The sequence below is a fragment of the Calonectris borealis genome, chromosome 11 (genome assembly GCF_964195595.1).
Source record: "Calonectris borealis chromosome 11, bCalBor7.hap1.2, whole genome shotgun sequence".
In the NCBI taxonomy this organism is placed as follows: Eukaryota; Metazoa; Chordata; class Aves; order Procellariiformes; family Procellariidae; genus Calonectris; species Calonectris borealis.
The window spans coordinates 354,529-377,278 of record NC_134322.1 but is presented as its reverse complement, the minus strand read 5'-3'; the positions used below and the strand labels follow the sequence as shown (position 1 = coordinate 377,278).

The 22,750-nt window shown below is 66.3% G+C and overlaps 1 protein-coding gene across 4 annotated transcripts; it reads right to left on the bottom strand.

Moving 5' to 3' along the window:
* Window positions 1-205: 205 nt before the first annotated feature.
* FURIN (furin, paired basic amino acid cleaving enzyme) lies at window positions 206-17,590 on the bottom strand. 4 transcript variants are annotated; one of them, XM_075159595.1, is made up of 16 exons: window positions 17,493-17,590; window positions 14,700-15,084; window positions 9,071-9,169; window positions 8,218-8,313; window positions 7,502-7,630; window positions 7,162-7,238; window positions 6,686-6,774; window positions 6,271-6,443; window positions 5,068-5,280; window positions 4,656-4,756; window positions 4,418-4,521; window positions 4,114-4,231; window positions 2,928-3,107; window positions 2,716-2,840; window positions 2,176-2,292; window positions 206-2,092 (listed from the first exon to the last, which is right to left on the bottom strand). In XM_075159595.1, exons 2-16 carry the CDS (start codon window positions 14,877-14,879, stop codon window positions 1,524-1,526), a joined length of 2,370 nt encoding a protein of 789 aa, XP_075015696.1. In that variant the 5' UTR covers window positions 14,880-15,084; window positions 17,493-17,590; the 3' UTR covers window positions 206-1,523. The 4 variants fall into 4 exon arrangements, 3 of the variants coding, with proteins under 3 accessions (XP_075015696.1, XP_075015697.1, XP_075015698.1); XM_075159596.1 differs by lacking the exon at window positions 9,071-9,169; XM_075159597.1 differs by lacking the exon at window positions 14,700-15,084 and having other exon boundaries at window positions 17,493-17,568.
* Between the last annotated feature and the right edge of the window lie 5,160 nt (window positions 17,591-22,750).

Here is a 22,750-nt window from a genome sequence, read left to right as displayed (position 1 = left end):
AGGCTCCCACAGCCACACTACAGCAGGCAGCACAGCAGGCACACACCCCAGCAAGGTGCCCCTGCCCCAGCTGCAGGCAGGGCCCCAGGCCCCCTCCTGCGGCTGCGGAGCAGATCTGGGTGCCTCGTGGGCCCTGCGCCTTTCCGCCCTGAGCCCTGGCCGGGGCCACCCGTGGTCGTGGCACACAGAGCACAGGCAGCGGAGCTGGTTTGCATAGTTCTGAACATTTAATAACTCAGTCTCTCTAGCGTTATATCCACATCCATTAAATTAAAAACAGGCTCAGGAGGCAGCTCCCGGCTGATTAAATTACAAGAAAAAATTACTGTGCACCAAAAAGTTATTATAGAAAAATAGTCCTGTGGCCCCTGTCCGGCAGCTCTGTCCGCAGCGGGCCGGGGCTGGTGCTGGCACGGGGCGGGTGGGAGCCCATGCCATGGCCCCCATGTGCGGCAGCGGACGGTGAAGAGGCTCGCAGCACCGGCCCCCAGCCCGCGGGGAAGGGGCAGCAAGGGCAGGCGCTGGGAGGGGGCTCCGGCAGGGAGCAGAACGGATTGTCACCAAGTGGGGGCAAGGCACGTCGGGGGGCAGGGGCATGCTGGGGGCTGGGGCTGCAGGGACGCCAGGCTCTGCCCAGCACAGGCAGGGTGCAGGCAGAGCCGGGGCAACGCAGGCACCGGCACTGCCCCACTGCCCTGGCCAGCAGCGCGCACAGCCCTGCCCAGGGACAAAACATGAGGGGGCCCAGGGCAGCCCGCAGGACAGGGTCTGTGCAAGGGGGTCTCTGCCCACGCTGGGGGCTGAGCCTCGGGCACAAGGGAAGGCGCTGCCCTGCCCCATGCTCTCCGGTGCAGGGGGGCTCCTGTCCACACTGCAGGCAGCTGCAGCCATGGTGGGACGGGCAGGCAGCAGGCAAGCAGGCAGCAGAGGCTGAGGCCTGGCCATTATTGCTGTTAAAGGGCACGGGTGTAGGCAGACAGGCCCTCAGGAGGTGGCGGGGAGCCAGCACGCAGCGGGCCAAGCCAGGGATGCAGGCAGAGGCCCAGCAGGTGCCAAGGGCAGCAGGGGCAGGGGGATGCCATGCCATGGGCTGGGCTCAGAGCCGCCCCTGCCCCGGCCAGCCCAGCCTGAGCAAAGACAATCCTGGGACCCCACATGCTGCCCACCCTGGGGGACTTGTGAGACGCCCAGCAGCAGCCGCCCAGGGCAGGGGACACAGCTGCCAGCGCAGGGCCAGTGAGCGCCAGGGACCCCGCTGCCATCAAACACCACAGCGTGGGGTACAGCATGGATGCGGGGCCAAGAGAGATGGTCCAAGACTTGGACGGTGCTGAACTGGGGACGGTGTCGGTAGGGCCATGCCCGGCAGCCCAGGCCAGGGCCGAGGGACGGTGCCGGCGGGTGGGGAGCCCCAGGCTGCTGCAGTGCGGGAAGGGGACGGGGGCAGAGTTCAGGGCCCCTCGGCCTCACCTGCCCCGGCCCTGCAGTGCTGGGCAGGGAGGAGGGAGGGGCGGGAGGGCTCATCAAAGGGCACTTTGGTCTCTGATGAAGGCAGTCCTCTCATTGTGGGCCTCGTATTCCTCACCGTCCGACTCAGAGGGGCCCTCCTCCTGCCAGATGTCGGAGGGGAGCCCCTTGTAGGAGATGATCCCGCTGTCCAGGGCGTAGACTTTTACGCCCCGCAGGCTGAAGCCTGAGCGCGCCTGCAGCACCAGGAAGATGGTGACGAAGATGACAACGATGAGGACACAGCTGAGGCTGGCGATGAGGACAGGCAGGTTGGCTGGAGGGGGGGCCTCGGCCAGCCCCTTGCCATCCGCCAGGGCAGGGGACGCACGGCTGCTCTGCGTCTGGTGGGAGCAGGAGAGGTCCAGGTTGCTGAAGTGGGAGTGCGCAGGGCAGGTCAGGCACTGGTTGGGGCCGGGCCCCGCACAGGTGGCACAGGACGGGTGGCAGGGCAGGCAGAGATGGGGTGCAATGGGCTCCACACTATTGTCCAGGTTGTAGTGCGTGCTCTGGACACCAGGCGCGAAGCCAGGAGGGCAGCGCTTCAGACAGCTCTTCTGGTGAAGGTAGTACCCCTCCTCGCACACTGCGGGAAAGGCAGGGTCAGCGCAGGTGGGGGGCCACCTGCACCCCGTGCCCCCGTCCCCTCCCCGCAGGCCCTGCACTCACCCACGCAGGTCTGGCTGGGGGTCAGGGTCTTGCAGCCGCTGCTCTCCAGCTGGTTGGAGAGGCTTGGGGAGTCAGTGGCTGTCCCGTACAGCACGAGCGTGAACTTGGTCAGCGTGCCTGCAACGACAGAGGGTAAGGACCACCAACGCGCCCGAGGGACCGCCCACGCTCAGGACAGGCACGGCCTGTGGGGGCTTGCACTGGTCCCTGCCATGGGCTGTCAGGGGACAGTGGGGCTGTGCCCACCACCTGGAAGAGCGCCTGACGTGGGACCATGCCCCTGTGCAGGGCTGCCCACAGGGCAGGGTGGGGGGCCAGGCCAGCTGGCATGGGGGTCACCTGCTGCCCCAGAGCAGCTGCATCCCCTCTCCGCATGCCCAGCTCCAGCCTCTCCCCAGCCAGGTCACTGCAAAGCATCCGAGGTGTTGCTGGCCCCTCTGCTCAGGGGCACTGGGGGGACGCCAGGGACCTGTGCTGCTGCCACTCCCACCCGGGGCTCAGAGGGAGGCAGTGGTGGGGGCGAAGCTGGTCCAGCTCTACCGTAGTTGTTGGCATCGCTGGTGTTCTCGATCTCCAGCACCCATTCCCCGGAGGGGTCCTCATCCCACGAGTGCGTCGTCATGAAGGCCCAGTCATTGAAGCCGTCAGCCGAGAAGTCGTGGGGCCTGGGAGATGGGGGGCGAGAGGTGGGTGCCAGCGTCCTGCAAACCCACTTGTGCCAGCCCCGGGGCACCCTGCAGCCCGGTACCTACCTGGCGGCCAGGAGGGTGGAGCGGGTGCCCATGGGACTGACGAGGTGGATGGCCAAGTCCCCCCGTCGGTTGTAGGATAGCGTCAGCCTGGCCTGCGCGTGCTCCAGCCGGCTGATGTAGTTGGCTTTTCCCAGGCAGGCGTCCACCTTCCGCCGCACCTCCAGGCGTTTCCCGATGTCCCTGACGAGGACAGGCAAGAGTGAGCCCAGTCCCAGCTCAGGGGCACGCAACAGGGCGCCCTGATCCCCGCTCCCCACTGCGGGGCTTTGCGGCTGTCCCAGGAACCGGGCGCTGTGCCCCAGGCCAGATGGAGCCTGAGGCAACCCCGCAGAGGCTGGTGCCTCCTCTCCATCTGTGGACAGGGTGCAGGCAGCAGATGGCCTGGGCAGCGCTCAGCCTTGCCCGCATGGGCCTGCCCCAGTTCCCGGGTGAGGGGGGGTTTGCTCTGCCAAGCACGCGCTGCCTGGTGCCGCCTCCCCAGCCGCCACTCTCTGCCAGCCCTGAATGGGCCCTTTCTTCACCCGCCACGGGGCTGGCTCCACCCTGCGCGGCGCAGCCAGGGACGGGATGGGCACAGCCGTCCCCATCCCACTGCTCGTGTGCGGCTGCCCCTTCGCAGCCGCCCATGGCGCCAGCCCTGGTGCCAGCACAGGATGCTGGTAAAAGGAGTGCCCGCTCTGGACAGGCAGGGCAGCAGGCAGAGGCAGGGCCCAGCCCTGGCTTCCTCCATGCCCAGGGACGCCCCCCGCAATACACCCCAAGAGCCCCCGGGGAGCACCCCGGCCGCACACGAGACTCGGCACACGCTGCGCTGCGGCAACAGCGGCCAAGCGGGAGTAAAAGGAGCTTCTGTCTGACCCCTGAAAAGCCCCTCTGTCTGGGGATGACTCGTGCTGGCTGCTCCCAAACCGCAGTGCCCCAGCCTGCGCGCATCCCCGCCGCACCCAGCTGAGCCCCAGCAGGAGCAGGCAGGCTCAGCAGTCGATGACGGCCCTGGACAGATGAAGGTGGCTTTTCCGGCTCTCCCCAAGCTCCCTCAGGAGCATGATCCAGAGTCTTGGGGGAAGCTCAGCCCTGGAGATCCTCCCCACTCCCCGCCCTGGATCCAGAGGTGCCCGGGCTCCTGCACAGGGCCATGTGCGGGCTGGACACTGGGCGATGCCCTCCTGGGCTCACCAGCCCTTACTTCGGCTCCGTAAGGACGTCGATGACGCATTTCCTCTGAGGTCCCACGGTGGTCCAGTTCTTGGCCAGGCTCACCATGGCCCCGGCGTCCAGCAGGCCATAGCCGTAGGAGTGGCTGACTGTGGACAGAGAGGGGGTCAGTGCCACTCCCAGAGGGGACGTGTGCCCAGCTGTGCTGCACGGCTCACCGGGGCCTCCTGCCTCCTTTGCCCCCCGGGGCTGCCAGGGTGCTCTGCCCCAGCACCCCCCGGCTAGCAGTGCTTGCGGGAACGGGAGACCCTGCTCCATCCCCAGCACCCCAGTACCTTTGCGGCCCACACCATTGGTGACCCAGTCGTTGGCGTTGAGGTGAGCCGGCTTCGACGTCTGCACCACCAGATGCTGCATGTCCCGCCAGGTCAGGTTCTTGCTGCAGGGAGACACGGGGCTCAGGTACCAGCGCCCTGCTCCTCCTGGCCCCAGGCAGGTCTGTGCCCGGGCGCTGCTGCCTTGCGGGGATTGCACGGCCGCCCCAGCCCAGCTCCGCTCTGTGCCTGCCCTTACTTGGCTTCCAGGGCGAGGGCGATGATGCCAGCGGCCAGGGGCGCCGAGGCTGATGTTCCTGTGTGCGATTCGGTGCATTTCTGTCTGAGGTCAGTTGTCACCTGCAAGGAAGAGTGCCGGGGTAGGAGGTGCTGCGGGCACGAGCCAAGTCCAGGAGCCGGCTCAGGGGCTTGTGTCCCCACGAGGGCATTGGGAGGTGAGGCAGAGCCACCGCTCCTGGGGCAGCTCACGAGCTTCTCTCCAGAAGCCCTGAATTCACGAGACAGAGCCCTGGAAGCGACCCGGAGAGTGGCAGTGTGGCAGAGCGGGGCCAGCCCTGCTCCCAGCACCGCAGCCGCCTCAGCTCCAAGAGGGACGCCCACGGCACAGCAAGTGCCACCCCTGTGAGCAGACACCGACAGCCCCAACTCACAATCTGCTTCTCGTTCTGGTTGCCGCTGCTGTAGGTGGTGGCGAGGGTGGAGGAGCAGGCTTCGCTGTACCAGGGCACGTTACCGTACTGCGTGGTGCTGCTGATGGACAGCGTGTAGATGCTGTTGGTGTAACCGTCACAGTTGCAGCTGTCGTGCTCGCGGCCCCCGTTCCCGGACGCCCAGACGAAGATGGAGCCCAGCCCCCCTCGGCCCTAGCAACAGAGGCAGGGTGAGGGCCAGCACTGGCGTCACCTGCGCTGCTGCAGGTCGGGAAGGCCCAGGCCGGAGCCAGGGACGAGGGGACGGTGCTGGCCCCAGGGCTCTTGCAGCCTTAGTGGGAAAGACTGAGCAGATGCAGCTGGGACACTGGGGGACAGCAGGATGCCACCAGTCAGCCTGCCAGCTTGGGCGCCCGGCACCCCCATCCCTCACCACCACCATGCCTATGGAGATGCGGAGGCAGCTCTGCAGAGGCTGCCCCAGCAGGTAAGGCACTGGGCAGCAGGAGGCCCTAACAAAGCAGGGCTTCCAAGAACTGATGTCTTTTTTCGCTTGGAAATCACACAGGCTGACTCGGCCTCTGTGGGATTTGCAGCTGCCTGGCAGCGCTGCGGGAGCGCAGCAGAGCAGTCCCAGCTGGCTGCTCGGCACCCAAAAGCCACAGCTCCACTCACAGCATGTGTGACAGAGCTAGCGTGGCACAGCGGGGCGGGTTTGCCAGCACGCCTTGCGTTTCTCTGTGCAGGGAATCCTAGGCGGAACACGGGGCACAGCTGAACCACACAGGCTGCACCATGGCCACGCCAAGGCACAGGCTGCACTGAGCGCACACGGGGACAGCAGCGCGAGGACAGGCGGAGGAAGCGAGGGCGAGTGGCTGGCATGAAATGAGGCAGGAACCAGCACAGGGCTTCAGAGAGTGAGGAGAGACCATCCTGGCATGGGGCTTGCGAGAGCCCTCCGAGCAGGGAGGACAGGGTTGTTCAGAAAAGCGAGATAAGCACCCTGCATGGGAGGAGCCCTGACTCAGAGCTGACGCAGGAAGAACAGGAAAAACCAACAGAGCCTGATCCTGGAGATGGGCTGGAAGACAGCTCATCACAGGAGGGCCGGGACAATGACCAGGGCAGGCAGAGCAAGAGAGACCTGGGTGAAGGGGCAGGAGCTTAGCTGGCGCTCCCCCGGCAAACTCTCCTGCTCACCTGGCTGACCCCTCGGAAGAAAGCCTCTTCTGCCAGCCGGGCCGGGCCATCCACAGTCTTGCCGTCGTCCTCGGGGCCCCAGCTGGCACTGTAGATGTGGATGTGGTTGGGATTGAGGCCCAGGGAATGGGCCTCCACTGCATCAGTCACCTCCCCATCCAGCATGCGCACCCCTAGGGCCAGAGAGCAGACGTCACGGGCGACTGGATGGGGCAGGGTGGCCGCGTGCCGCAGGACAGTGGTGCCACTGGCGAGAGCCCTCCATCCGCTACTGCTGCCCCATGCCACGGGCCATCACAGGGCTACCCTGGCCAGCAGTGCCAAGATCCCCGGCACAGCCTGCTCCTCCGGCCACGAGGCACCTGCAGAGCCCAGCGCAGGCTTTGCTCTCGGCACAGGGCAGGGTGGCACCCACCTCCAATCCTGGCGTTGTAAGCCACGCCGACACCACAGATCCCGTTGTTTGCCACGGCAGCAACTTCCCCGGCGCAGCGCGTGCCGTGTCTGCAGTCGAAACAGGACCAAGTGTGCTCAGATGGGGCACAAGGAGCACCGGGCTGGGCACCAGCCGCAAGTGGAGGGACCAGTGCCCAGGTTGCCTCCCATCCCTCCCGAACCCGGTGGCCAACAAAGGCCCCACAGGGCTCCTCCGCCTACCCTCCCACTCTGGAGCAGGGTAGACTGAACAGCCTGCACTGGCGTTGGGCAGCCCCAAAGGATGCTGCTCACATCAGAAAGGAAAGCAGAGGGTTTCTCTGTGGCGCAGAAGCATGCCGTCACCCCTGCACCCCTCCCGCAGTCCGTGAGGGCTGGTGCTGCTGCTGAGTCCCTGCCGCGGCCGGGCTCTGCTGCCCTCGCCTCTGCCGCCCTCGCCTCTGCCTCCTGCCTCACCTGTTGTCATTCATCTGTGTGTAACGGGGCTGTGGGTCTGGGTCCTGGTCATTGACATCAAAGCTCGCCCCTGGATCCTGGAAGACAGATCTGGCCATTACAGACCACCTACCTTGCCCACCGAGCCCCACCGCCATGGGGCCACGCCTGTGTTCCACGTCTGTGAGGCTGGGCTGAGCAGTGGGGGCAGGCTCCAGCCCCACCACCATCACTTTCCTCTGTGACCTGCCACGGCAGGCACGAGCCCTGTGCCACGCAGCTCTGGGGCTGCACCGAGTGGATGCAGCCGCCCGGACAGGCTCCTGTGGCACACCGCCCTGCGGCATCACCCCATGCTTACATAGTTGCCCTCCAGGTCAGGGTGGTTCTTCTCAATGCCATCATCCAGGATGGAAACCACAATGCCCTTGCCTGTGTAGCCCTGCTCCCAGGCCTGACGCACATTCAGGTCCCGCTGGTTCGTGTTGTACTGCAGAGAGAAGCCGTGGCAATAGGAGCTGCGCCCAGTTGCTGACACTGCAGCGGGGGCGTGCCCAGATCCCTCCCAGGTAAGGGCGGGCAAGAGGCAGCCTTCACCCTGCACTGCTGTGGCATGGGGATGAGGAAACCCCGGGGGACCTGGGCACAGAGGGCTGGGCACGGCTGCCCAAGGAGGGCCACTCCAAAAGGAGGCTGAGCCCCAGACTGTGCTTGGGCCCCATAAACATGGCTCCCTTTGCAGAGATCAGGCTTGTGCCCGAGCTTGACAACACAGACAGGCACAGGCACAGACCACGTTCCTGGGCCAGGCAAAAGGCTGCTCCCCACTAGTCCAGCCTCAGGCTCTCTCCAGCCCTGCCAGTGCCCCAGCAGGGAGCTGCAGCTCCATGAGCACGGCCTCTCCCCTGGGGTGTCCCGGGACCCACAGCACCAGGCGGCTGCCTCAGGCCTTCCTCCTCCCCTCCTCAGCAGCCACCTGAGAGCCGTCCCTCAGGTGCCGCGTCCCCAGAACTTGCTGTCACGACTGCGCGGCTCCCCTCCTCGCCCAGCAGCGCGCAGCCCCCGCCCGGCACTCACCAGGTACCACTGCTGCGGGAACTTGGGGTCCGTGGGCTCCATGAAAACGTCTCGCTTGGTCCTGCGCTTCGCCACCTGTTGCTCCAGCCACTGCACCTGGGGACAGAGAGGGCGTGGGGCTCCCCTGCTGCCCCTGCCTGCCCCCTCAGCAGCTCGCACCCATGCCAGCAGCTCCCCGGGCCCCCTGCCCCTCAGTCAGCACCCTGCCCAGAGTGGGTCTCCCTGGGGAGCTTGCAGCCAGCCCTGGGCTGGCAGACCATCTGCCCCCGCCAGAGGTGCCGCAGCACCCAGACCATCCCTCCTGGCCTCCCCTGCCCAGCCATGCCAGGGCAGCAGCACCGGGCATCCCGCAACAGGCTCCGCTCCAGCAGAGCAGGCAGGTCAGAGCACAGAGCTCTGCCGAGCAGTGGGCTGCCGAGAGCCTGCCAGCTGCCGCGACGTGCTGCACGCCCCACTGCGCTGCCAGCGTGCTAGGCCCCTGGGCTGGAGCCAGGAGACGGAGATCACGGCAGCCCCGCCGCACCGCCATGCTGGGATCTGGCACTGCCAGCACCGCCGTGCACACCTTGCCCGCGTACAAGGATAGCGAGCCCTCCAGGGAGCCGAGGCTGCCCCGTACCCTGGGATCACAGCAGCCCACAGGACGGTGACGCCGGCTCCACTGACCCCCTGCCCTTGCTAGCCACGTGCCGGGCTCCCACCCAGCTCTGCCACGGGTCTCGATGCCAGGGGATGGTTCAAGGCAGCTCAGCCCTGTCCTGTGCCCAGTGCTGGCTCACATACCAGTATGAAGTGCCCAGGAGCAAAGCCAGGCCCCCGCACATGGCATACAGGGCCCCCCCGCTGCATGTACCTGCGGTTCCCTGGCTAAATGGCTGTGCCAGGGCTGGTGGGGCGAGAGGGAACGCTTCACCACGCCGCTGTGCCGGAAGTGGTAATAGTCACCAAAGATCTGCAACAGAGAAAGGAGCAGGATGGACTTGAGAGCCCAGTCTCCCCGATTCCCTGTCTCCCCACCTGCAATCCGAAGCCCTGGGGCTGCCACAGGCAGGCTGGGCCGCCCACTCCAGAGCGGCTGCTGGTACACAGTGCAGGACCTCCTGCGAGAGGCTGTGGCAGCTGGTGACAAGGCAGCTGGGGAGACCCTGGGGCCACAGTGACGTGGCCTCTGCCCACCTCACCTTCCCGCAGGTCCTTGCAGGGCAGTAAGTCCCTAATTGTCCAACAAAGCTGCTGCCCTGGCAGAGAGGCCCCAAGCAAGCAGCAGCAGACAGGGACAGGCCTTTTGGAGCCAGCCTGGAAGAGGCACCAACCTCAGGAGACAAAACTGCCCTTCCTCTCCCTGAGCCAAACAGCACCCTCTGCTACTGGTGGGAGGGGACCGGGGGGGCTCCAGACCCTGCTCCCCAGGCGGCCCCAGCCAGGGCAGGGAGGGTCTGGGCCAGCCTCTGCTCCTCCAGACAGGCCACTCGCAGAGCCCTTCTCCCCACGCAACACAGGCCAGGGCCCCACCGGAGCACCCACCCAGTGCCAGACTCTACCTCGGGGCACAGCCAGCTCCAGCAGAGCAAAGTGAGGGGACGTGCAGGCGTCCGACCCCAGGCAGGCGCAGCCACCAGCCGAGGAGCTGTGCTGCACTGGCTGTGGCTCAGCTCCCATGCATGCGGGAACAGCTCAGCCAGGGCTGGGGCAGGACAGGGACTCCAGCACAGCCCAGCTGGGCCAAGAGGCCATGCAGCCACGCAGCCAGTTATTTTTAAACCCCAAACCCCCTCCAGTCATTTCCTTATCCCCTTCTGCACGTCCCGGAGGCTGGCCTGGTCGCGGCAGCCCCATCCCTGCTGACAAGGGCCTTCCAGCCCAGCAGCCTGCCTGGACTGGGGAGAAGGGGGCTGAGTGCCCACCCTGCCCTGCTGGAAGCCACGAAGCCTGGGCTGCAGCCGCAGGCAGGATCCAGCTGCCCAGGCTGCACCATCACCTGCAGGGCTGGGCTGCAAGGGCTGCGGGAACACGAGGGAGAGGACATCTTGCCCTCCGCCGCCCTCCCTGCTGCTGCAAAACAGCTTGGTTGCAGTTGACGAACCTCCCCAAGCTTATCAGAGCTCTGCAGATGTGCTGCCACCCTGGCCAGCCACGCAGCCAGCTGGAGCCGAGCAGGGGAGGAAAGGTGCACCCAGCTGACCGGCACCCTCAGCTCTGGAGCAGCAAATCTGGGCTGCAGCTCTCCAAGTCATGCACTTCACCCGACATCCCTCTGCGCTCCATGGGGCGAGGGAAATGCACCCCAGCACCTGGAGGCAGGCCTGCACCACCCCTGCCCGGGGGGAATTGTGTGCCGGCAGGCCAAGTCCCTGCCCGCCGAAGGGGAATTGCTCTGCTCCATAGGGCTCCCCCCGTGGCACGGTCCCCCGTGCAACAGCTGCTCCGTGGGCAGGAAAGGGAACGAACTCGACTCGTGGCAGCCCAGCGCTAGTGGCACAGGATGGCAAGAGCCGAACACTGGAGTCAGGACTTGTGTCCACCACTCCATGACCAGGGGAGTCTGGTGCTTGCAGCATGACGGCACACATCAGTCCCCAGGGAAGGGGCAGGCAAAGCCCCCGGCTGCCAGCTCAGGCCCCGCTCCTCTCTGTGTGCATCCCCTGGACCTTGGACCATGGTGGGGAGCAAGCTTGCAACAGGGGACAATGCAGTGTGCAAATCAACCCCACGCCACGCCAGCTGGTGTTACCCAGGGAAGCCACAGACCATGTCGGCTGCCCGAGACGTGGTGCTTGTGATGTGGGGCTGCGCTCCTCAATGCCGGTGGTAGCTGGGCACTCCTCCTGCCTTGGGCCGGTGGAGGAAAGGCCGGCAGAGGAAAGGCCAGGACTCAGCCTGCAGCTCTGCACCCCTTCCCTGCAGGGCACAGCCAGCTGCAGAGCTGCAGCCCTGCCTGTTAGGGCAGCATTGCACCTCCAGCACCAGCAGAGTCTCTGGGGACAGACCTGGGCCTGTTCCCCGCAGCACACCACGTCCCCCCAGTACAGCCTGGGACGCCCAGAAGCTCAGAGCATTTGGGGAGGTGCCGAGGTGAAAAGCCTCTGCACCGGGCTGGCAGAGGGGAAAGTGAGCTGCAGGCTCGCTGCCCTCCCACAGCACCCTCTCACCCCCTCCAGCAGTAAGGACAGAGCTCTGATTGTTCCTGCAAGCAGATCGCGGCTCTGCCTGGTCATTCAACTGGATTAGGTCTGCACAGACACTGCGGTGGCAGCCAGGAGCCGGCCAGCCCACACGCTTCCACCCTAATCCCCACAGTCCCTGTCCTCGGCAAGGGCAGAGCAGCCCTGCAGCCCCGTGCGTCCCTGGGGCGGGCAGCGCTGATCTCACAGAGAGCAGTGCCAGCTCACCGCTCCTGCCCCGACCTCCTGCCACAGCTCACGGCCACCTTGGCCAGCCCCAGGGCCAGCGGGCTGCCCGCGCTCCCATCTGCGTCTCCAGGAGCAGGGCGATGTGTCGGGCGGCAGCAGGGGCTAGCAGGGACCGGCAGCCCAGCGGTATGGGAGGTAAGAGCACTCCTCCCTGGGCTGGTGCTGCTCATCCCCACTGTCCTGCCAGTGCAGCCCAAGGCCGGCACCAGCAGCCGGGCCCTTCCCCGGTGCTCCCCATCCCCAGCTGGGGCAGGCAGCGTCTGCATCCCCTTCTCTGCACCAGCCCCAGTGGCATGAACCACCACGCTCCCGCCTCACTGCCACATCCATCCCTCTCCTCTGATCCTCATCCCCCCAACACTGTCCTTTGGGTCCCCTTCAAGACCACTGGCACCAGATGCGGGTCCTGGCACCTCTCTGCTGGAGGCACCACTGGCCCAGGGGACTGCCCGCCCGCCCCGGCTCCACAGGCAGCAGTGGAGCCGGGAGTACGCCAGGACAGCACGCCTCTGAGGACAGTGTCCAGACCCCACGCTGAGGCCAGGATCCTCTCAGATAAGGACCCTGGGGGCCTCTCACTGGGGCACTGCCAGAAGCACCCAGTCCCACCCCTTCCAGGCTGGCTGCCACATCCTGTCCCAGCGGCACACACACCCCAGCAACAGCAGCCCAGAAACCTCCCAGGAGGGAAAGTCCAGCTCCTTCCAACCCTGCTCTTCCCACCGGGCCGCCACAGCCCCTCTGCGGGAATGGGCTGCCCAGGCCAGCCAAGCCTTGTCCCACAGCACAGACAGTGGGATGGGCTCCAGAGTGGGAGAAGACATGCCCAGACCAGCAGCTCCTGCCACAGCCCAAGCTGCTGCAGCCCCCAGGGCTCTGCCTGCAGGTGCTGCCTCGCTGCTGCTTGGCCAGCAGCTCAGCGGGCTGGGAGCGCCGGGAGGTGCCAGCCTCTGGCTGCAGAGCAAACGGCGCAGGGAGAAGGTGGGCGCTGCCGGGCAGAGCTGGCAGAGAACCTCCATGGCTCACAGGGAGGGATCCCAAACAGGCCTGGGCTCCCCGCCAAGCCACAGGGCCCTGCGCGGCTCTACACTGAAGCCTGGGGCATGACGGGCACCCCCAGGCCGATGGAGACATGCCCGCAGAGCCCAGTGCCCCTCGGCCCTGGGACCCGGCACCGCAGCATGATTGGAAACGCTGCTGGCAGCCAGGAGCCGGCTGATGGCACCTCAGCCCCGTCCCCCACTCCCAGGGGCTCAGCGGAGACCAGGCCCCGTGGGATGTGTCCTGGGCTGCTCTCCCGGTCCTCTCTGCACAGCAGCGGCCCTGGCCTGACACGTCCTTTGCCCTGACATCGGCTCTAAGACTCTTCCATGCAGACAACACCCGCATGAGTCCGCCCCATTGTCCTTGCAGCACAGACGCCCTCGGTGGGGCCTGGCCCCGGCCCCCACAGATCTCCCTCCTCCAGCACAAGCCCTGGTGGACTTGGGGCTCCCTGTCCTCAGAGACCTGCATACCCGCCACCCCACGCAGGGGTCCTTTCAGGCGGCAGGACAAGGCACCCGCCAGCTCCAGCAGCAGCCACCTTCCCCGCCCGCCCTGGCAGCCGCTCACAGCGAGGTCCTGACACCACAGCCCTGAGTTGTGCAATTTCCTCTGGGATTCTGCCCCTGGCTTCCTTCCTGCAGAGCCAGCCCAGCCCAGCCCAGCAGCAGTGCCCCGCGCTTGGGGCAACAGACCCCCAGGCATGCAGGCAGCCCAGTGGGGGCTGGCAGAGCCATGCGGGGGCTCTGCTCCACCAGTGCCAGCCTCACCTCGCTGGAGCAGGGCCAGTCCAGCTCCCCGTGCCTGCGGGGGGCTAGGGGGCATCCCTCTGGGCCAGCCCTGCTGCACCCGCTCCTGTGGAATCCCCTTGGCCCCCGCCTTGGTCACGGCAGCCATGCTGGCGCGAGCTCCATCAGCAAAGCCCCCATCTGCTGCCAGCACCCCAGGGCCAGCGCCCTGCCCGTGGCGCAGGGCCGAGAAAAGCCCCACAGATCAGCCTGCGACGAGAGCGTGGGGCAGCTGGCACCATGCTACAACAGTGGTATCAAGAAGCGCTTTTCTGCAAGAAGCAGCCTGCCAACAGAGACACGTCCTGCCGGCTGCATCACGCTGGCAAGCAGGATCCCGGCCATTGGCCCGCCTGGCCCTGCAGCTCTCAGCCAAGGCCCGGCTTTCACACCGATGCCTCAGGAGTCAGACCTGTGAGCACCCTTGCTACCAACGAGTGCACGGCCTGCAGCCAGCCAAGGAAAGCGGAGCTAGCTGCCTGGGGCCTGGAGCACAGGGGAGCTGGGCCCTGCCAAGGCTGCCAGGAGGAGAGCGCTGCGGAGCTCCTCGCGCTGGGGACAAGGCTGGGAACAGCTGGGACCGTGGGGAACACAAGGGGCCCTGGTTCCTTCGTCATCACCCTGCTCTCCCTGCCCGGCTGCCAGGGGGGTGACGGAGGCGCCGGCCCAGCACAGTGGTGTGCACTGCCCCGTCCCTCCACTGGCTGAGGACAGAGAAAGCTGAGAGCAGTGGGGACCTGCTGACACACCTTCTGTGAAGGGCAGCTTAGGGCCAAGGACACGCGGCTGCTGTCAGACTGCCTTCTGGGGACACCCAGGAGGTGCGGCTGCCGCCCCGGCTGAGCCAAGGCCACGCTGCACTGGAGCAGCTCGCTGCGGGGAGCACCGTCGGGAACCGGGAGCCTTCCCCTCCTCCACCAATGCACAGGACTCCCAATTTTCTCACGCTGTGATGGGCTTTTCCTCTTTCCCCCTCCAGCAGGCAGAGCGTGCCATGCCGTGCCGTGCCATGCCACCAGACTGTCCCGCTGGTGGAGGGAGGCCCCAGCTCTATCCAGCTAATCACCACCCTTGAGTCAACGCAGCAGATGCTGGAAGGCTGCAGTGAACGGGCGCAAATGCAGTGGTCCTGCTGCCAGAAAGAGGAGCCCCCGCGTCGGCTCCAGGGCGAAGCTCGGCGCCCGCCCAGACTGCAGCAGAGGACACCGGTTCCACAGGGAAAGGGAAGCGGGGGACTTACCGGGCCCAGGTTGAGGAATCCATGCTTCCTGGCCAGTCTGTCAGCCTCCTGGGGCCCTGCGGGAACGAGCACGGCCCAGGTGTTGGTGTAAATACGCTGGGCCAGCACCTCCTGGGCCAGGAGAGTGAGGGCAACCACCAGAGTCCAGAGCAGGAGCAGCGAGCAGGGCCTCAGATCCATCAGAGTATCGGGGTTCCTCTAGCTAGGGAGCAGGAGGGTCCCGGGAGCAGCGGGTCCAGTGGCCTCCCTGCGTTAGCACCCCGAGGCGCACCAGCCTCTCTGCCCCGCTGGACCCCGCTCAGCCCAAGAGAGCATGGGGACGAGCCCGCGACAGCCAGGCTGGAGGGCGACAGCAGGAACAGACTGTCCGGGACTGCAGCACGATCTGCAGAGAGATGGAAGAGTGGTCAGGCCCCGGGGCGCCTCTCCTCAAACCCACGGAGGGCAGGCTCCGCCGGACCAAGCCACGGCTCCGGCACCGGGCAAGGGGGCCTCAGCACACAGCGCCCACTGTCGACCGTGGCTCATGGACAGCCACGCAGGACCTGGGGACCCAAGGAGCCGTGGCGGCAGCTGGCTCCACAGGGCACCCCGGCATGCCTGCCCTGGCACAGAGCCGCTGTTTACCTTGCCTATTGCCCAATGTGTACTTAGGCTCTGTGCTTACAAACATGGGAGACATGGGAGACAAACTGGGAGGGGAGAAGGGCACCGAAGGAGGGGAGAGGCAAGGCAAGGCAAGCCGTTCCTCCTGTCGCCATGGTCTGCAACGGACAGGAGCCCCTTCTTGAACAGGCCTAGGTGGGCACGGAGCTGGGAGCAACCAGGATGGGAAGCCTGCCTCTCCAGTCGCCAGGGGAGACTGGAGGAGATGCCCCCAGACACTGTGCAAGGGACCCCAGCTAAATGAGAGACTGGATGGAGGAAAACCAGGGATAGTGGAGCCCCAGGCCCCAGCACCTCCACAGTCGGCAATCGACTGGTAGTAGTGCCGAGCGCTGTGCTGCCTGTCACCATCAGCAGCTCAGCTCTGCCCTTCCTCCAGAGCACAACATGGTGACACCGGTGTGACTCATCTCCAAAACAGAAAGGAAACTGGCACAGGGACCAGGAAAAGGGGCATGCCGTCACCTCCAGCACGCACCCAGGGACCTGCACGCAGGGCTGCCTGGGGACAACTCACACCGTGTTGGAGGGCAAACACAAGAAGCTGGGAAGGCAGGTGGGGAGCAGAGCGGGAAGCGCAAAGAAGCCCACGATACGACGGTGCCAGTGTGAGCTCCACGCACGGAGCTCCACAGGGACCCTGAAATATCTGGTCATGTTTGAGAGACAGCGGGAAAGGTGAGAGCCGGAATGCCCAGAGGAGCCCCATCCCCCTCCGACAAGCAGCGGCCACAGCGAGCAGGGAGCCTGTGGCACTGCCAGGGGAGGAGAGCAGCTCCTGGCAGCCGCCTGAGACCCCGCTGCAGGCTGCAGCACAGACAATGCTGCGATTCAGGCATGCTACGGCTCCCCCTCAGTGACCAGACCTCGGCCGGCTGCAGGCTCGGCTGCCCTGCTGAGGCACCCGGAGCCACGAGCACCCGCCAGAGGCTGGACCAGAGCCCTGGGTCCCAGATCGTGCCAGGGCCCAAATCACAGTTCAGTGGGAAAGGCTCCCAGACCCCCCAAGGAAGGGAAAAAGCTACCATGCAGCAAGCACAGCACAAGGGGACACTGCCTGCCACGGCCAGCCTCTGTGCCAGCACCTCGCCCCCTCCGCAGGTCTCTGAGCAGGGCAGTCTCCTCCACCTTGCTGATCCCAGAGCCATGAGCCACCCCGCTCCCCGGCAATGACTGCTGTGGGAACAAGGCAGCAACAGGCCCCCTCCTCGAGGTGCAGAGCCCAGCCCTCCACAGCCCCAGCACTCCATGCCTGCTGCACCAGCAGAGCCGGATGGGCTGACTCCCTCCCCGCTAGACCCCAGCAGCTCTGCTGCATGCCCCGGTCCTGCCTGCAAATCTCTGGCCTCGTGCCCTGGGAGCAGGAGGAGGAAGGAGAGGCGCAGGGACAGCCCCGGGCTGCTGCAGGCCAGCCTGCACGGTGGGGTACGAGCGCGGACGCAAGTCCCTGCCAGCTCAGGGGCCACGCTGTCTGCTCCGCACCCACAGTCCCACGAGCGCACGCTGCCGATCGCATCCGGCACGCGCAGGGCAGCAGCCGGCCAGGATCCTTCCCAATGCTGCTGGATACCAGCACCTCCCCACGAGCTGAGCCCAGCTGCCACACGGCAGCGACACGGCAGTCCCGAGGCCGAGGCAGCGGCCCCGCGGCGGCTCCAGCAGCGGAACCACGGGTGGCTGCGAGGGCGGCCAGGCCGGGGCTGGCCCCACGGTGCGACGGGACGAGGCCTGGCTCCCTCCTGGCCCTCGGCTTCCCGCAGCGGCCGCTCTGACCGCCCCACCACCAGCCCCAGGCCCCTACCCCCTAGCCCGCTCCCCCGCCGCCGCCGGGCGGCCGCAGCCCCGCGTCCCGGGTGCCACCGGGCAGACAGGCTTTGCCCCGCAGGGGCGGCCCAGCCCGCGGCGCCGGGGAGCACCCGCCCAGGATCGCCGAGCCGCGCACGTCCCCGATAGCAGCGCCCCGAGCCCGGGGCTGCCCAACGGCCGCGGCGCCACCAGCCGCCTCGGCCAGGCCCGGCCCCGGCCCCGCCGCCGCCCGCGGTCCCGCCCGGCTGGGGCCGCCCCAGCTGTCAAACCGCCGGCGCCGGCGGGGCAAGCCCGTCCCCGGCCGCGTCCCCGCGCCCTTACCGCGCGGCCTGCCCGCTCCCGTCCCGCCGGCGGCCGGGCCCGTCTGTCGGCGGCGCCGCGTCACGCCGCGGGGCGCCCGGAGCGCCCGCCCCGGAGCCGGGCCCGGCCCAGGCAGGGGCGGCCGGGGCGGCCGGCGAGGCCGCTTGTTTACGCCGAGCAGCTGTCAGCGCCGCCCGCCGCCCCGCCCCGCGCCGCGCCGACCGGCCCCGCACCGACCGACCGGCTCCGCGCGGCTCGGCCCGGCGCCGCTGGGCTCAGCACGGCACGGCCCCGCCCGGCCCGGCCCGGCTCGGCTCGGCCCGGCGCAGCCCGGCCCGGCACGGCGCGGCGCGGCACGGCCGCCGCTCCGCCGGGCGCCGCCGGATGCCGTCACCGCCGCCCGCCCCGCCCGCCCCGCCGCCGCACCGGCGCCGCCGAGTGCTCCACACCCCGCCACAGCGCCCGGCCCCGGCCCCTCTGCCCCGTGCTGGGCCCGGCTCCCTCCGGGCACCCCCCAGCCCCGCCCCCGGGCACCGCGGGAACCGGGGCCGCTGCCCCTCACCCCGGCCTGGGCAGAGCCGCCCTCCGCCGACACTGGGCACGGCCCGGGGCTCAGCGTGGCCTCTCCACCGGGGCTGCCTGTACCCACGGGGGACTGGCCGTGCCCACCGGGGGCTGCCTGTGCCCACCTGGGACTGACCGTGCCCACCGGGGCTGCCTGTGCCCACCCGAGTGGGAGACCTGGATCTGCCCCAATGAGAGCCCAGACCCCCCGTGGGCCCCAGGCACGGACCAGGGGTGCAAAGGCACCCACAGAGAAGGGCACCCAGAAGACACCTCGTCTCACATCCCCACGCACAGCAGACGGTGAGTCACTCTGCGACACGGGGCTGGCGGGACACAAGCGGGACACCCAGACCGGCCCGTTCCAGCCCTGGCTGCCACTGGAGCAGAGGGTTCCTCAACCAGGCCGACGGGAGCAGCACCGGCCTTCCCACTAAGGTCTATATCATGGGGGCCGCAGCCCCAGGCCAGCGCGCAGCAGCCTGACGGAGAAGCTGTCTGGAAAGCAGCAACACAAGGAAAATCCATCAGCCCAGTTTCAGGTTTCAGGAGAGAGACTTCCACCAAGGAGAAAAGGTGAAAAGTGAATCGCGGCTCATCTTGGCTTCGGTCATTCGTAAAAAACAATACACTCTTTTCCCTTGCACACACAGGACCATGTCAAGAGCAATGCAAAAGCCGGGTCAAGAGCAAAAAGCAAAAGCAGCAGAACCCAAACTGACCTGAATCCTCTGCACCTCAGAAGGGGTCTGGGCAACCCCCGGTAGGAGTGGGTCCTAAAGCTCCTTACAGAGAAAAGGAAGTCACTCAGATATCATGATCGAGATCATGAAGCATTAGCAATCGCACAGGAAACAGTCACCTTGGTAACTGAGATGCTGAGAACAGCCCAGAAAATCTGGCACAGGGCAGGTTTCTCAGTTAAACTGGGTTAGTTTTGCAGGTCAGACTGCAGTGTCACCCAGGGGCAGCGACTCCAGGCCGGGCTGACCCCGGCGTCCCGCCCCAAGAGCCGCTGCCAGGGACCGCCCACCATGGGGGCTGTGGCACCCCAGGTCCACTCTCTGGGACCATGGTCCTGCTGGGCAGCCCGGGGGGACCTCAGCACCCCACAGACGCGTGACATTCACCCCCACGCCGCCACAGCCTGGTCAGGAGTCCTCCCTGGTGGCCAATGAGCCCAGGCTGGCCCCGCAGCCCCTGGATGCGCAGCCCAGCCAGGAGTGCCCCGCAGAGATATATGGGGGATACATGCACTGGGGGCAGGTCCTGAGCCGGACCCTGGCCTGGTGGTGGGAGGAAGGGCAGTAGGCGGGCTGCCTCCCCCTGTCCCCACCCGCACGCCTTATCTTCAGATGCCTCATTTAGGTGCTGGTGGCCGTGCCCGGGCAGGTGACAAGCTGTTGCAACTGGCCCCTGTGACATGTCACGCTGGGGACAGGAGCTGACAAAGGGCCCTTGTCACTGTGGCTTATCTGGGTGCCGCAGGGCAGGCAGGCAGGAAGCACCTCTCTCTTACATAAACTACTGGCTTTGGTCCCGCATGCTGACCCCGCGCCCCTGCCAAAGACAACACCTGTAACCGGGAGCACCTGGCTGCAGGACGAAGCCACGGACGTGAATGGGATCTGCTTTCCCAGCAGCTCCCCGGGGCCGGGGGACAGATGCAGACGGAGCAAAGACCAGGGCCACCAGGCTGGATCCAAACGGCTGCTGTTCCTCCCACACCTTACGGGGCTGCTTGGCATCCGTCTCCTTGGCCGCTGCCTACAGGGCAGCGAGGGGGCGAAGCAGCTACTGCAGCTGTGTCTGCCAGGACCATGAACCCTCCTCTTGGACATTTAACTGACTTGGGGGCCATCGCTTGGAGGCATCAGCGCACTCCAGGAGACAGCCAGGAGCGGTGACTCCCTCCACACAGTGACTCCCAGTGCACCGTCGCACCAGTAACGCGCTACCGTGAGCCAGCCAGCAGCTTCCTGCGACGTCTGCCCTGCCAGGCAATGTCCCACGGCATCCCCTGGAGCCCTCACTGTAGGCACAGGGGCCAAACTGCTCACTGGGGCCAGGGGGAGACCCCCCGTGCTCCTCCGCACCAAGCACACTATGTGGCGTGGCCAGGCAGCACACAACAATCAATAGAAACCTACTTTCATGGAAAAATCAGGTCAATTTTTGGCTTTTGGGTTGCAGAGATTGCACAAGCTCCAACAGTGATGCAACTGCCCATCTGCCCGAGCTTTCTGGGAGGCAGAGCAGGGATGGGGCTGCACCCCTGCCCGCAGGCACCTCAAGCCTGGGGGGAGTTCTGGGACATGGCAGGACCACAGCAGCGCCGCTCCCCAGCAGCAACCACGCTGCGGGCGAAAGCAGACCGGTGAGTGGGGAACCAGTGGAGGAAAGGCGGAGGGCCCTCACAAACAGCGGAGAAAATGAAGTAACAGGCAGCACTGGCAGGCAGAGGATGTCCAGAGGGACCAAATCAGTAACAAAATGTTCACCTGGAGCACAGCAACCCGCTCCGCCCGCCATGCCCATGCTGGTGCAGGGCAAGCCCACAGCCCCTCTGCTGTGCTACAGACGCGTTTCCTCAGCCCCCTCTCCTGTGCCCTCTCCCAAAGCTCAGGCTGCAGTCCCCTTTCCCTGGAGTCTCTCTGGCCTCTCTCCTCCCCTCCTCTCCCTGCTGGACCGGCAGGCTCCTGGGAAGGCCCCAGTGCCTCAGGAGCTGGGACTGCTGTGGGCCAGCCAGGAGCTGTGCTGCGTAGGGTCCCACTGGCTCGAGAGGCTCTATTCATAGCCATGCTCCCAGACACAACATCTCACTGTGGTCACACGCAGGGGACTCAAGGCCCAGCCCGAACACCCTGACCTTGCCCTGCGGTACAGCTGCAGACACAAACAGCAGCGGCTCAGGGTGGTTCTGTAACTTTATCTGCCTCTGACTTTGTCATCAGCAGCCGTAATGCTGCCAAGGTATCGACCTACAGCCTGCCACAGCACTACCCCTGCCCTGGACTGTAGTGTGTCGCACCCCGCCATTGCCTGTCTCCCTACAACTGCAGCTGTGCTGGTGCAGGGACATCCTTGCCCGGCCCGAGCACTGTAAGGTGCCTGCGGCACTCGGGGGGCTCCACACAAGCGACGCGCACAGGAACACAAGTACACGTGTGCAGAAAACACCAGGGCAGAGAGCCCACCTGTGGCCCTTCAGCAAGAGCCCCATTTGCCCATGGGCTTCGGTGGGCTGGGGAGTGGGGTGCTTACAGATACGGATGCACAAATCTAGCCCAAAGCCTGGCAGGCACAGGTTTTCACCAGCAAGCTGGCAGAGCACTGAGGAGCAGACTGGCCCATGCCGGGTGCTGGCTGTGCTCTGGGCTCACTCCCACCAGCGGCTGCCAGCCTCACATGGCCTCACACCACCCCGGGAACGGGGGGCTCAGCCCCACGAATCACCCCCCACCCCTGCGACAGCCCAGCTGCCAACTGCCAAGCCACTGCAGGGCTGACACGTGAGCAGCCGCTGCGCTGGGGAGGGGGCTGGGGCTGCCCTCAGCCACACCAGCTCTTGGCAGCCCGTCTGCCGCGTCCCCAGGGGATCCGGTAAGGGCAGGTGCAGAGCCACGACACCCCCGTGCACCCCACGCTGCGATGGGCACCGCAGGGCCCTGCCCAGAGAGACCTCAGGGCTGGGTCCCCCCACGGCTCCCACCACACCAGCTCAGGCAATGCCAGCATCTGGCTTATCCAGCTTGGCTGAGCCTCTCAAGGGGACGTAGGGCAGTGAAGACACGTCGCAGGCTGGGGGCCGCTTCCAATGCCTGTGGTCACAGAACTGAGCCAGGCTGTGAAAGCATTTCCCTGTTTGCTGAGGTCTTTAGTTTTGCTTCACCTGCATGGGACATTATGTGCTTTGTGTGCAAGTCCCAAGCTTCCCTTAAACTGGTGTGTCTAATTGTTTCACTAAGTCATATGCCATGGTGGCACAGGACTCATTAGGTGGGAACACACTGTGATAACCCTCAAGATTAATATCTCATCAGATGACCAAACGCAGAGCAGGAGCTCTAATTATCATCTGGGCGTAAAGGCCACAAACACCCGAACGAGCTCTTGCTTATTCCTGGGCAAGGCTGGGGAGGACCATCAGTTGCTATAGGATTATAAAGCTACTAATGCCTTGGCTGCCAAGGCAGACCACAAGCTACAGGGCACCAAGGTAGCCCCACAGCACTGGGGTCCCACTGCACACCCTGTCCCTCCTCCCTGCCCAGCTCTAGCGGGGCTGTCCCAGCTGCTGCAAGGACACGCTGAAGCAGAGGGACCCTGGGGAGAGCCCACAGCTCTGCTGGGGCCTCGGCGGTGGAAACAGGGTTCTCTGAGACAGTTCCTGGAGGGGGCTGCAGGGAGAGCCTTCCCCCAGCGCCACAGCAAGAATCAAGCCCAGGACGGCCAGGCGCAGCTGCTGCAAGGGGCCGGGTCCACCCACCCCCCTGGGCCTAGGGAAGCCACCCCCCGCCTGCAGCCTGGCAGGATTGTGGTTACCCGGCTGGATCTGCCCAGCCCTGGCCTGCAGAGATGCCAGGGTGAGAGGAGAGTCCCCCAGTAGGGAGCCTGCCTTTGTGCCAGCCTAGGACCTCTGCAGCCACCTCTGGGACCCTCCTCCCCAGCAGAGCTGGGCCCAGACTGGAGGCAGCACTGCCACCGAGAATCGG

Coding starts and splice junctions, on each gene's coding strand:
- FURIN (XM_075159595.1), bottom strand. CDS start 14,879: ATGGATCTGAGGCCCTGCTCGCTGCTCCTGCTCTGGACTCTGGTGGTT. Junction 4,757..5,067: donor ACCAGAACGAGAAGCAGATT/GTGAGTTGGGGC, acceptor TCTTCCTTGCAG/GTGACAACTGACCTCAGACA. Junction 2,841..2,927: donor TCCACCCTCCTGGCCGCCAG/GTAGGTACCGGG, acceptor CCCATCTCCCAG/GCCCCACGACTTCTCGGCTG.